Source organism: Pseudophryne corroboree, chromosome 5, assembly GCF_028390025.1.
Source record: "Pseudophryne corroboree isolate aPseCor3 chromosome 5, aPseCor3.hap2, whole genome shotgun sequence".
NCBI classification, from domain to species: Eukaryota; Metazoa; Chordata; class Amphibia; order Anura; family Myobatrachidae; genus Pseudophryne; species Pseudophryne corroboree.
The window spans coordinates 396,262,076-396,276,852 of record NC_086448.1 but is presented as its reverse complement, the minus strand read 5'-3'; the positions used below and the strand labels follow the sequence as shown (position 1 = coordinate 396,276,852).

Sequence of the window (14,777 nt, the reverse complement as noted above, 5' to 3'; positions counted from 1 at the left end):
TCCGGATGCAGCCTGGTTCCTTGCAACTCTGTTTCAAGCCCGGTTCCTACCAATTCTAGTTCCACTCGAGTGATCAGCAAATCTAGTTCCAGAATTAAAGACCATGCTGCAGCACAATTTCGCTGTAAGCCACGAGTCTTGCCAGTTAAGTCACTCATTTACTCTAGCACTTCTAGCTTTAGCCAGTTCTCCTAACAGAAATCATTCTAAGCGTAAGAACTGTATTAAGCAACCAAGCGTCCTGCATATGGGGGTCATTCTGACCTGATCGCTCACTGCAGTTCTTTGCAGCACAGCGATCAGGTGAGAACTGTGCCGGCGCCGCAGTGCACCGGCGCTTGGGTGACAGCCGACAGCTGTCGTTGCCTAGCGATCGCCTCTGCCTGGTTGACAGACAGAGGTAGGCGGCACGGCGGCGTTTGGCTGCCATTTTGTGGGCGCAGTCCGGCAAACGCAGGCATGGCTGGACCGTGCGGAGGGTGGGCCGCAGCGACTGACATCACACGCAGCCGCTGCAACCCTGCAGCAATGAGTAGCTCCCGACCAGCACGCAAAAGTTACGCTGCGCTGGCCAGGAGCTACTCCTGAAGTGCAAAATATCACCACTGTGCGATGCTTTTGCACTTCAGCGACGGGGCAGGGACTGACATGCGGGGCGGGCTAGCCCTGTGCTGGGTGTCCACCCGCATGTCTGTGTCCTGATCGTAGCTGTGCTAAATTTAGCACAGCTACGATCATGTCTGAATCACCCCCATAGTCTCTCAACCGTCTCCTGCTCCAGATTTCAGTCCAGGAACACAAACTTCTACAGCTGTGACAAGTATTTCCCCCATAATAGAATGATCAATGTTATCTTCCTCCTTACTCAATACATAATGATTGCCCTCATTATAAGTTTATTGTTATTCCTCTTCTAAATGATGATATAGCTTAAACAACATGCTTTTTGAGCTATCTCACCTGTCGCAAGCAACTCATTTTATTTGATTTGCATCCGGAACCAATACCGCAGTATGGGTGGTGTAATGGTTAGTATTACTGCTTCACAGCACAGAGGTCATTAGTTCGCTTTCCATCATGGCCATAACAGTGCGGAGTTTGTATATTCTCTCCATACATGTGTGGGTTTCCTCCCACATTCCAAAAATATAGTGCTAGGTTAATTGGCTCACAACAAAACTAACACAGTGTGTTTACATGTGATAGGGAATATAGATTGTAAGCTCCACTAGGGCAGCGACTGATGTGAATGGCCAAATATCCACTGTAAAGCCTTACAGAACATGTGTGTACTTTTTAAATTACTGGTAATAATAATAAAATCTAGGGTATCAATACTTCTTGTTTGGAAAAGCATTGATGGTGCTTCCATGTTCTATTGTATTCTAAAGTCTGGATTCTCTGCGGGTTTTTATGGTGCTTGGTCTCATCATCTCAACAACTTGTCATTGGCAGGGCTGGATTAATCAAAAGGCAGTGGCCTTCTAGAGGTCTGAAATTTGTTGCCAGCATTACCATCAGGCAAATGGTCTCTTTGAACTGAGGTATGGGCCCCTGTGCTGCCACCTCAATGAACAAAGTGATCTGCAGTCCTGGCCTGGCTCACCACAAACTCACAATATGCCAGGTGAGGTCTGAGTGGCATGAAGCCTGCTCGGGCTCAGTGTTTTAACACTGGCCAGGCTGGCTGTAGGGAAGGAAAGGATAGTCCAGTAGCACATATGGCATAATGTGATTTAAGGGCACAACTGTGCAGCGTAATGTAAATTACAGGTACAACTGTGTGGCATAATGTAAATTACAGGCACATCTGTGTGGCATAATGTGGATTATGGGCACATTGTCTTTGGCACAGGGACCCAGTGTGCAGAGAAATTGGGGCAGAGGCGTATCTACCTATTGGCCAGGATAGCACTCGCCAGGGGTGCCAGCCAAGCAGGGGTTACCACCCGATGGTGCCGCCCTCATCTAATGGGTGGAATCCCTTAAACCGTAGTGTTTGGCAATACCTGCTGTGCCGAGCTGCCTGTGCATTGCCTGGGATGGTGGGTTGAGGATCGCTTAGCAGGCAGGAGCTGGCGCCGGTGTCCGTCACTGCAATTAACTACAGGGAAGAAACTGAAAATAAACGACAACTCCCAGCAACCCTTGTTGTCGGGAGCTCCCGGCGGCAAGGGCTGCTGGGAGCTGTAGTTTATTTTCAGTTTCTTCTCGTAGTTTGTTGCGGTGCCGGACACTGGCGCCAGCTCCTGCATTCTGAGTGATCCTCCGCCCTCCATCCCAGGCAACTCGGCACAACAGGTATTGCCAGACACTATGGCTATCTGCTGGGATGTTGTGGTATCGGGACTAGGGCTATGTGCTGTGTGGGGAGGCTATGTATATGCTGGGAGTAGGGGAGACTACTACTACTATGTGCTAAGGGCACACTACAGCTATGTGCTGGGTGGGAGATGGGGACTATGGCTATGTGCTTCTGGAGGTGAGGGGCTATGTGCAGGGAGGGGGGCTATGGCTATCTATGCTGGCAGGCAACTATTGTTATGTGATGGGAGGGGGTGGGGACTACTGTATGACTATTGGAAGAGGTGGAGACTACGGCTGTGTGCTGGGGGGACTACGGCTATTGCTTAAGGAGGTGGGGGCTATGGCTATTTACTGGGAGGAGACTATGGCTATGTGCTGGGTGGGGGATGGGGACTATGACTATATGATGGGGGCATATCTGGCACTGTGAGGGCATATGTGTATCTGCCAATGTCTCGGCATATCTTGCAACGTGGGGGCATATCTGGCACTGTGAGGGCATATCTAGCACTGTGAGGGAATATCCGGCACTGTGAGGGCATATGTGTATCTGGCACTGTGGGGGCATATCTAACACTGTGGGGGCATATCTTGCACTGTGGGGGCATATGTGTATCTGGCACTGTGGGGGAATGTGTGAATCTGGCACTGTGGGGGCATGTGTGTATCTGGCACTGTGGGGGCATATGTGTATCTAGCACTGTGGGGGCATATGTGTATCTGGCACTGTGGGGGCATATGTGTATCTGGCAATATTGGGGGCATATGTGTATCTGACACTGTACTGTTGGGGTCATATGTGTATCATGCCCCCATTTTTATTGGCCACGCCCCATGTGGCATTTGGCCACACCCATTTTTTTGACACAGCACCACTAAGATTTTTTTTTTACTTGCACCACTGGGTAGTGCGCCGCACTGCACTTCTTTGCACTACTATTTGATTATACTACCTGGCCTTGAGTGGCATTGCCTCCTCAGTCAGGCCAGGCACTGCTGATGTCTCCTCAGTGTTATAAGAATTGCTGTGTGGGCATAATGTGTAAAGGGAACTGCTATTGTGTGGCCATAATGTGTATAAGGGTTACTATTGTGTAGCGTAATTTGAATTGGGGGAACTGTTGTATGGTCATGCCCCTTTCCCACAAGATCATGTCCCTTATTTGCAAATGCACCTTCCCTATTTCAAATATGGGGGGCGCCAGTCCCTTACTTTGCCAGGGACACCCGGTCCCCTAGATACAGCCCTGAATGGGGGCTCTGCATATGGCACAGTTTTCTCCAGGAAAGCTGCTTATCAGATGCAGTGTCTATTGATGACTCTAATGGTAAATTTCTCCATTAATCCAATGCAAATTATGGTAATAGCAGCAGTTAATTAATGGTACAACAATGCAGCTAATAATAAATAGGGGCCCCTAAAATACATTATTCATACTTCTGTTTATTTTTTAATGTTTACTTGACATCCCTGCCTTGACTCTAGTAATAGTGGAAAAGTATTTGAATTATTCATCCGAATGTTGGCCCTCATTCCGAGTTGATCGCTAGCTAGCTGTTTTTAGCAGCCGAGCAAACGCATATTCGCCGCCCATGGGGGAGTGTTTTTTCGCTTTGCAAGTGTGCTAACACCTGTGCAGCCGAACTCTGCAAAAACATTTTGTGCAGCTTCAGAGTAGGTCTGAACTTACTCAGCCCTTGCGATCACTTCAGTCTTTTTGGTGCCGGAATTGACGTCACACACCCGCCCTCCAAACGCCCGGGCACGCCTGCGTTTTCCGTACCACTCCCAGAAAACGGTCAGTTGACACCCATAAACGCCCTCTTTCTGTCAATCATCTTGCGATCGGCTGTGCGTATGGATTCTTCATTAAATCCATAGCTCGGCAACGATCCGCATTGTACCCATATGACGCGTCTGCGCATTGCGGTGCATACACATGCGCAGTAGAGGCCTGATCGCAGCATAGTGAAGATCGGTAGCGTGCAATCAACTCGGAATGACCCCCGTTTACTGTGTGTACTTCACTTTACATGCTGCCATTGTGAAATATAGAAAGTATTATACCATTCACTAGCACTGTTCTTGGATTTTTAGGTATGGAAAACCTGGATGTAATGCAGAGACATGTGATTACTTTTTAAGTTATCGTCGTATTGGTGCTGATGTTGAGTTTGAGCTGAGTGCCGACACTGATGGATGGGTAGCTGTTGGATTTTCATCTGACAAGAAAATGGTAAGGAATTAAAAAAGCCTGGTCGTCCTGAAATGGTATTTTTGTCCTCAATCCTTAATCTGCTTTGAACATTTGGCAGTTGTAGAATGGCATGGAAAGGCCCTACAGAACAGCTATCACCCATAGTAGCTCTCTGCTAGTTTTAGGGGCTGATTCTGATTTGCACGCAAAAGCGAGAACAACAATGTGTATTGGCAGTCACCCATCTGCAAGTTTTTGCAATTAGCATTCAGACCAGGGCCGGGCCAACGCATATGCGGGGTACGCGGCCCTGTAGAGCGCCAATATGTAAAGGGCACTGCTGCAGAGAGTGAGACAGTCACTCACTACACCGCCGAAGCCACCCATATACTTCCGACTCCTGGCCCTCCGGCAATCACAGGAAACAGGGGGAGGAAGACTGTGGGCCTGGAAATCAGTGGGCACTAGGACCCATTTGGGGACGGGGGGGGGGAGAGGAGAGATGGTGTTGCCGGCTGCTGAGGGGGAAAGACATCCACTGCAGGGGGAGACAGGGATGGTTGCTGGCCGCTGCGGGGGGAGAAAGCCGCTCCGGGCAGGGACTGAGAGAGGAGAGCTTGCTGGCCGCTGCTGGAAGGAGAGGGGGAGCTGCCGGTGGCTGACCCACACAGTGTGGAGAGTGCTGATGCTGCTTTCTAGGAGCAAGAAGTGCAGCTGTCCTTCCATCCTGTGTGAGGCTGCTGCTGTCAGCGGTGGGACTCACGGCTGCTGGGACCCAGGTGTTGCAGGGAGGATGTGAGATTGTTTCCTTCCACTTCCATCCTGCCCTGCTTCCCACTACTGCTCACAGCCGGCCCCTTGCTTCCCACTACTGCTCCCAGCCTGCCCCTTGCTTCCCACTACTGCTCCCAGCCGGCGCCTTGCTTCCCACTACTGCTCCCAGCAGTCCTCCTGCTTCCCACTACTGCTCCCAGCAGGCCTCCTGCTTCCCACTACTGCTCCCAGCAGGCCTCCTGCTTCCTACTACTAGTCCTAGATTGCCTTCTGCTCCCCACCACCACTACTCTCAGCTGGCCCTTTGCTTCCCACTATTACTCCCAACTGGCCCTCTGCTTTCCATTACTATTCTCAGCCTGTCCCCTACTTTCCACCACTACTACTCCAAGCCAGGGCCGGCCCAATGCATACACGAGTATGCAACTGCGTACATCGCCACACTGTGGAGGGTGCCGCCGAGGCAATACCGGGACTGTTTTCAGCTGAATTCCTGTGAGAGGAGTGAGGTTACGTAATGTACGTAGCCTCCAGTACGTAACCGCTACATGTCCAGCACCTCAGCCAATCAGAGCACTTCGTGGTTGGGTGCAATGATGGCAGCAGCAGCTACTGCTTTCCTGTGAGGGGCGAGATGAAAGAATGACGCAGCCCCTCATTCAGGAAGCGTCGCCCGGATCTCACATGTGAGACAAAAGCAGACGGCCGGCGATCTGAGTGTGACCCGGCCCGTTACTCAGGGTTGGGACCATGAGATGGTGAGTAAGCCCTCTGGTGATGAGAGGGAGATGGGGTGACCTGGGGACACTGTGCAGTCTGCCTGGCAGCAGCAGTAGGCCAAGGAGTATCCTGTGATGTATATATGCAGGATGGAGGGGTGATACCACAGCTTGACCTGCACATTACCACTGGAGTCCCTGCTCTGCCCACTGCCGCCACCTGACTCTGGAGATGTGACAGACTGACAGCATGAGGCGCGCACCCCTGCTGCACTGCCCACATAGAGCCCTGACCATGGGGTGAGGTGAGCGGGGAGGGAAAGCACTGGGACAGGTTCCCACTGTCAGCGTCCGGGGTCTTACCGGAACGCTGGGGCCGCGGGGCGGGCTTCACGGGCGGCCAGGCGGCGGCGGTGGAGGGCTGCGGTGCTGGGTTCAAAGGTACAGGCAGCGGTAATGGCGTTGAGGGGGTCCGCTCGTGGCGGCGGGACGCCGCTGCAGCAGCTCGCTCTCGCTAAGCCGTTGCCTAGGAGACCAGGGGCAGTGAGCAGCATGTTGTCAGAAAAGGTCTGCATTACTGGGCGCCGCCATGTTGGAGACCAAGTTTCTGACATAATTCCTGTTCCTAGTTTTCCAGCCAATCCAGGGAGACTTCTTCCTATGAAAGTGGGCTGGTTTAGGACAGGGATGCCAGTGCTTCAAGTTACAACCCTGTTGTAGGTACTTTAGCCTGTGCTCCCAGGATTCCTGCTGTATTCTGGTACTTCTAACCCTGCTTTGCCAGTTCTCAGTTGCTGCTGCAGTTTTCCCATTCCTAGCCTGCTGCTGCCCGTGGAGATGCTCTTAGAAGACCCGGTTCAGTAAGACCCTTTGGGCACGGACGACCCCGCGTCTCTTGCCTCGTCCTCCAAGCCACAGTCCGCAGAGTCTTGCTTCCAGCCAAGTCCTCGAACCACCATTCACAGTCCTCAGCTCGTTATCTCCAGCTTCATCTTTCAAGCCACAGTCTACAGTTCTCAGTCTCCAGTCACGACCCAAACTACCGTCCACAGTTCTCAGCTCCTCTACCGCAGTTTCATCTCATAAGTCGCTGTCCACGGTTCTTGTCTTCAGCCTCGTTTTACTCTCACCCACAGTTCCACAGTTCTTTGTCTACGACCATGTTCTCAAGTCACCGTTCATCAACCTCAGTTTTCTACCTCTGCTCTGTACATAATAAATACTTTCTATTGACTCTCAAACTCCGCCTACATCCTTCATTGCTCCGTATCCCATGCAAAGGAACTATATCCAACCCCCTCATTTTGTTCTTCCCCAGCCTGCTACCTCCTTGGGCAAGTCTCAACTGCCGGATCCCCAAACTTTGCTAGACGTGACACCCACTGTAACAGACCTGGGCCCTGCCAACTACTATCTCCCTGTCACCCCTGCCTCCCCAGTACCCACTATCTCCCTGTCACTCCTGCCTCACCAGTCACCCACTATCTCCCGGTCACCCCTGCCTCCCCACTCACCCACTATCTCCGTGTCACATATGCCTTCGCAATCACCTACTATCTCCCTTTCACTCCTGCCACACCAGTAACCCACTATCTCCCTGTCACCTGCCTCCCCAGTCACCCACTATCTCCCTGTCACCCCTGCCTCCCCAGTCACCCCCTATCTCCCTGTCCCCCCTGCCTCCCCAGTGACCCACTATCTCCCTGTCACACCTGCCTCCCCAGTCACCCACTATCTCCCTGTCACCCCTGCCTCACCAGTCACCCACTATCTCCCTGTCACCCCTGCCTCCCAACTCACCCACTATCTCCCTGTCATCCCTGCCTTCCCAGTCACCCACTATCTCCCAGTCACTCTTGCCTCACCAGTCACTCACTATCTCTGTCACTCCTGCCTTCCCACTCACACACTATCTCCCTGTCACCCCTGCCTCACCAGTCACCCACTATCTCCGTCACCCCTGCCTCACCAGTCACCCACTATCTCCAAGTCACTCCTGCCTTCCCAGTGACCCACTATCTCTCTGTCACTCCTGTCTCCCCACTCACACACTATCCCCACTCACACACTATCTCTCTGTCACCCCTGCCTCACCAGTCACTCACTAAATCCCTGTCACCCCAGTCACCAACTATCTCCCAGTCACTCCTGCCACCCCAGTCACCCACTATCTCGCTGTACTCTTTGGGGTACTATTTTTGCGGCAGCATGTGTGCTGTCCCTGTAAAAATTGGATCCCATCAAGGGTCGCCAAAATGTATTTTCGCATGGACTCACTTACAGTGCCTGTGAATGCTGTAATACCAATTGGTGCATCCGTATATGCCACCATTGTTCACACCATCAAAAATTTCAGTTTTTCTGTCTGACCATGGCTTCCTGTGCTTTCTGCTGTGCGTCTGGTAATGCAGCCGCTTACCTTGACATGCCAGTGACACTCCCATAATATGTCCACTTATAGGCTCATTTCTCTTACGTCCTAGAGGATATTGGGGTTCCATTTAATACCATGGGTACTTTGGGAGCCACTGGCACTTTAAGAGTTTAACAGTGTGGGCTGGCTCCTCCCTCTATGCCCCTTTTACCAGACTCAGTTTAGAAAATGTGCCCGGAGGAGCCGGTCACAGCTAGGGGAGCTCCTAGGAGTTTTCTTAGTTTTATTGTTTTCTAGAGGTTATTATTTTACAGGCAGGCTGCTGGCAACAGCCTTCCTGCTTCGTGGGACTTATGGGGGGAGTAGTGTCCAACCCAGAGAGGTTAATGGCAACTACCTCCGCTGACAGGACACTGAGCTCCTGAGGGTGATGATCGTTAGCTGCCCGAGGCGAACACTCACTCCCGCAGCTTGCCACCACCCGCTAACTAAGCCAGAAGAAAGAAGAGTGGTGATTCTGACGCCGGAGTCCCGGTAAGCGGTCTGACAGGCTGCGCGCCGAAAGGCTCAGCGGCACACTGTGTACGGCGCTGTGAGGGGCGTCCTGGGCCAGCGCGATACCCTACACTGGTCAAACATAGCTTTCAAGGTCTAACCCACTGTTATCTGCAAAAATTACCTCAGGCCAGTATAATCTCAAAGTGTTGGAAGATGCACCATTACAGGGGGAGGAACTTCTCCTCAGAGCTGATCCAGCACTAACCAGCACCATTTTCTCCCTGCAGACACACCCCGACAGGGAACACTGTCCTCCACATAAGTACACTGAGGTAAAAGGTGTTATAAACAAGGGGGGAGTGATATTATGTACTAGCTACCCTGTTAAGGTTACGCTAGTCAGTGGGGTTTTTATCTTTATAAAAGCCTATAAGGGCATGCTGTGGCTGGCTTCTTGTGCTCTGTGACTCTCTTAAGATATTGGGGGGGGGGGGGGGGACTGTGTTGACATTTTCCTGTGTATGTGTAATCCACTTTACCATGTTTAAGGGAGTTTGTCCTGTACTGCGGAACGTATAACTTCTCCTGGGGAGTCTATACCATACCCAAAACTGTACACATCTCAGGCTTTGGTGGAAGTTCCCCCTGGGGTGGCCTCCATGAGCAGACCCTCCAACATGACCTGCCCCACTAGGTACAAAATGCTCTGTTTCTATACTTCCCTCTTAATTTATGATTTCAATCACCTGTGTTGAACTAGTTAAATGATAATAAAGCTGTTTCTTCAAAGGTGATGGCAATAATAAGTTAAGAGGGAAGTCCAGAAACAGAGCATTTTGTACCTAGTGGGGCGGGTCATGTTGGAGGGTATGCATAAGGTGTACTTCAAATTATATCGGTTCACATATATCCCATACTGGGTAGAAGCTGCAGTTTTGAGAAGTGGGGGGTTTCAAATCCCACCGCTGTGCCTCTCACCCCAATCCGTACCCTAGAAAGTGTACACTTGTCCATATAATGCATATATATGAGGGGTCCAACATATGTTTGAGGCTATTAGGGATGAGGAATATTATTATATGTATATAATGAATGCCTTCCCACTGTGTAGGTCGTTAAACTCTTTATTTGGGAAAACCTGAGTACACCCAGAGTTATCATTCACATCCCTATAGAGCAGGCATTCCCAACCACGGTCCTCAAGGCACACCAACAGTGCAGGTTTTAGTGATATCCAGGCTTCAGCACAGGTGACTTAATTAGTAGCTCAGTTATTTTGATTTAACCACATGTGCTGCAGCATGGATATCACTAAAACCTGCACTGTTGATGTGCCTTGAGGACCGTGGTTGGGAATGCCTGCTATAGAGTGTCTAAATTGTCAAATATGGTTGTCTTACCTGTTCCTGGTACAACCTCTGTAAAAGCTGATCACCTATTGAGACTAATCTCTATTACTGTACACTGCTGCAGGTGTGACTCAGAGACCCACTTTTGCGTACATCTCTGGGGTTATTGTAACGTGGTCAGGCTCCTTACTTGATTATTTAGACTCTATGTGTAGAAGTGACTTGTACTTGTTTCTATGTCACATACAGGATTCTACAGGCTTCACGGCTGGACGCCATGAAGGAGATTGACCTGCGTAACGTAGGGACCACTGCTCTGGCAGTTTCGACACGCAGGGGACGGTAGCTACACCAATGGACTGCTGATACGGAATCCAAGTAAGGTATGACCGGACCGCCCTTCACAGGTAAGAACCTGTTTGGACGTAAGAGATACATGATTATCCATGTCAACTGCGGGTAAGTTGGTATGTCTTCCTTCCGCAGCTGCAAAGAGCAGGAAATTATATCCTACACCTACACTGCAATTCTTTTGAACGTGATTCCACATATTCCTCCACTTCCTTTAGAGGACATTGGGGAAATCCAGAAAACCTGCACCGCCAGGTTCCCAGGGACGGATTTCAAATTTGGCCTTTTCAAACCCTTCGGTTTGTTGGTGGACCTCACTGCCTGGGGATCAGGCAGGTGGGAGCAAGACTAAATAGATTCAGTAACACATCTGGGCGATATCCTGCCTAGACCCCTGGAAACAGTTGGATTGCCCAGGGGTGCAGACTAGAATTTCTAGTATTCCTGCCTCACAGATTATTAAAATCAGGCTTACTAGCTTCTCAGGCAGAACGTGTACTACTGCTGGAAGCTATCATAACATTTGTCAAACTAATGTCATTATTCCAGTTCCACCTCATTTACGGAACAGGGTCATTGATTCCCTACTGGTGGGTGTTCAATTCAGGATGGAGTCTGGGAGTGGTGATCTCTGCTCGAGATGTAGAGGAATTCTGAGTATCCCGGGATATCAGGGGTGCATACTTCATATTCCAATCCGCCCGCCTCTCTAGGCCTATCTAAGGTTGCACTACAACTATGTCACTTCCAGTTCCAAACACTGAACTTGGCTTCTACGCAACACTGGGGTGTTCATCAGGGCCATGGCAGCCTTTATACTCCCACTCCACAAACCAGGAGTGGACATAATTTCATATATGGGTGACCTTAACATCTTCCAGGGAGATGTTGTTACGGAGTATTGCTCTCTCAAATCAACTGTCTTGGGATCTTGGGTGTATCCTGAAGCTTCACGGTCTTTCCCACTGGATCTCCTGGTCTTATGGTCAGGATCTCATCTTCACATGCACCAGCGGATACGCCTGTCACCGAAAGCCAGAATTTCACTCTTCTGGTGGCGGCAAACTTCTCACCTACTCGAGAGCCGCAGGTTCGGGATTCAGAATTGGATTCATCTAACCACGGATGCAAGTCTCAGGGGTTGGGAAGCAGTCGCTCAGGGAGGAAAATTTCCAAGGAAAGCGGTCAGTTCCGGAATCTCTCCTTCCAATAAACATTCTGGATCTGACGGCACATCTTCTGCGAGATCAAGCCGTTCAGGTTCAGTCGGACAACGTCACAGCGGTGTCCTACATAAACAGGCAAGGTGGAATGAAGAGCAGGGCTGCAATGTCAGAGGTGACAATAATCCTCCTCTTGGCAGAGAAGCATGCGCAGGTGCTGTCAGCAATCTTCATTCCGGGAGTGGACAAATGGGAAGCAGACTTCCTCAGCAGACACGATCTCCATCCAGGAGAATGGGGCCTCCTCCCGGCGGTATTCGCAGAGACAACAAGCCGATGGGGTGTCCCTCAGATCGACATGATGGCCTCTCGCCTCAACGAGAAGCTTCGGAGGTACTGTTCCAGATCACGAGACCCACAAGCAGTGGCGGTGGATGCCCTGGTACCTCCGTGGGTGTTCCAGTCAGTGTGTTCCCTCCACTTCCACTCATCCCATGGATTCTCAAGCTAATAAAAAGAACAAGAGTTCAGGCGATCCTCATTGCTCCGGACTGGCCAAGAAGTGCTTGGTACACGGATCTTCTGGTGTTACTGCTGGAAGATCAGAGGCCTCTTCCTCTTCGCGAGGACTTTCTGCAACAGGGGCCGTTCGCTTATCATGACTTACCACGGCTTTGTTTGACAGCATGGAGGTTGAACCCCAGATCTTAGCTTGGAAGGGCTTTCCGAACAAAGTCATTCCTACCCTGATACAGGCTAGGAAGAGGGTAACGTCTAAACATTACCATCGCACTTGGAAAAAGTACATGTCTTGGTGTGAATCCAAGAAGTTTCCTTCGGTGGAGTTTTAACTAGGATGGTTTCTCCTCTTGCTGCAAGCAGGTGTGGTGGTAGGCCTACGCTTGGACTCCATAAAGGTCCAGATTTCGGCTTTGTCTATTTTCTTCCAGAAACAATTGGCTGCTCTCCCGGAGGTTCAGACTTTCTTGATAGGGGTTCTGCACATCCAGCCACTCTTTGTGCGTCCTACGACACCTTGGGATCTTAAGGTGGTGCTGCAGTTCCTGCGGTCGGATTGGTTCGAGCTTTTACAGGAGGTGGACGTCAGGTTTCTAACTTGGAAGGTGGGCACACTGTTGGCATTGGCATCTGCTCAATGCGTGTCGAAATTGGGGGCATTATCATGCAAGAGCCCCTACTTGGTTTTCCATGAAGATAGAGCTGAGCTCAGAACGCGTCAGCAATTTCTTCCAAAGGTTGTGTCGGTTTTTCACTTCGCCAACCTATTGTGGTGCCAGTGGTTACTGACTCCTCAATTAACTCACATTCCTTGGTTGTTGTGAGGGCTTTGAAAGTTTCTGTGAAGTGGTCTTCTCGTCACAGGTAGTCGGACGCTCTGTTTGTGCTTTATGATCCCAACACGGTTGGGTGTCCTGCTTCTAAGCAGGCATTTGCTCGCTGGATCGGGTTTACTATCCAGCATGCTTATTCTACGGCAGGCCTGCCGTGTCCAAGATCTGTTAAGGCCCACTCTACTTGTACAGTGGGTTGTTCCTGGGCAGCTGCCCGGGGTGTCTCGGCTTTACAGCTTTCCCAACCAGCTGCTTGGTCGGGGTCGAACACGTTTGCTGAAGTTCTACAAGTTTGATAATTTGGCATCTGAGGACCTAAAGTTTGGTGACTCCGTTCTGCAGGATCATCAGCACTCTCCCTCCTGTACTGGGAGCTTTGGTACATCCCCATGGTACTAAATGGAACCCCAGCATCCTCTAGGACGTAAGAGAAAATAGGATTTTAATTACCTAACGGTAAATCCTTTTCTCGTAGTCCGTAGAGGATGCTGGGCGCCCGCCCAGTGCTTCGTTTTCCTGCATTGCTACTTGGTTAAGTATTAGTTCAGCTGTTGCTGTTCCTCTTTCATGCATGGTTAGCATGGTTTCTTCAGGTTACATGCTGATTGGCATGGTTTCTTCGTGTTTCATGCTAGTTAACATGTTTTCTTTGTGTTGCATGATGGTTGGCATGATTTCTTCATGTTTCATCCTGGTTGGCATGATTTCTTCATGTTGCCTGCTGGTTGACATGGTTTCTTCATGTTTCATGCGGTTTTGCATGGTTTTTTCATGTTGCATGCTGGTTAGCATGGTTTCTCCATGTTGCATGCTGATCAGCATGGTTTTTCAATTAGGTTTGGGCTGGTGTGTATCTCACCACTATCTGTATTTCCTTCTCTCGAAGTATGTCCGTCTCCTCAGGCACAGTTTCTAGACTGAGTCTGGTAGGAGGGGCATAGAGGGAGGAGCCAGCCCACACTGTTAAACTCTTAAAGTGCCAGTGGCTCACAAAGGACCCATCTATATACCCCATGGCACTAACTGGAACCCCAGCATCCTCTACGGACTACAAGAAAAGGATTTACCAGTAGGTAATTCAAATCCTATTTTTTGTGTGCACTACTAACCATCTCCCAGACACCACCCAGAAATGCCTAATATTTCCTGCCACCTTTCTTGATACCATATGAATCCATCGCAAAAACACCTTTGTGCATATACTCTGTAACGCATGTAGCATAGGGCTTTCAGGATTTTTTGTGCATGCACAGTTGAAAATTATTTTTCAACAAAGTGAACATCTGCATGTGTGTGTGTATTGCGTGCAACTCAGAATCAGGCCCTTACGATGAAAGCTCAATCTAAAATTGTATAAATAAAAGTTGCTAATGCAATAAAAAAAAATATGGCCTTGTGGTCATTTACATCTGTCAAATGTAGGGATTAAGGTTTTTTTTGTTGTGCACTACAGTACTGTGGCCCTCATTTAGCTTGGATAGCTATTGAGACAAAAATGGTAAATTTCTCAGAAATGTTTCTGCTAAAAAAAAAATGCATGTGAAGAGATTATGCGTGTGCTGAGCTGAGGAGAAGAGGTGCAAGTACTGCTGCCAGGTAAGGGGATGGGGACTTCGGCCCCCTCTGGGCCTCTCCATCAGGCCTGGGACCAGGTAAATAGAACCTGCTCCCCCCTCCCACTCTCAGCATCAC

At 50.0% G+C, this 14,777-nt stretch overlaps 1 protein-coding gene across 2 annotated transcripts in view; it reads left to right on the top strand.

Annotated features, from left to right (window-relative positions):
* The window catches only part of FRRS1L (ferric chelate reductase 1 like), a 386,723-nt gene that overhangs the window by 337,268 nt on the left and 34,678 nt on the right, over nucleotides 1–14,777 (top strand). For both annotated transcript variants that reach the window (XM_063924908.1, XM_063924907.1), the window contains exon 4: nucleotides 4,406–4,544. In XM_063924908.1, the coding sequence (XP_063780978.1) occupies nucleotides 4,406–4,544 (139 nt within the window). The remainder of the gene's footprint in view (nucleotides 1–4,405; nucleotides 4,545–14,777) is intronic.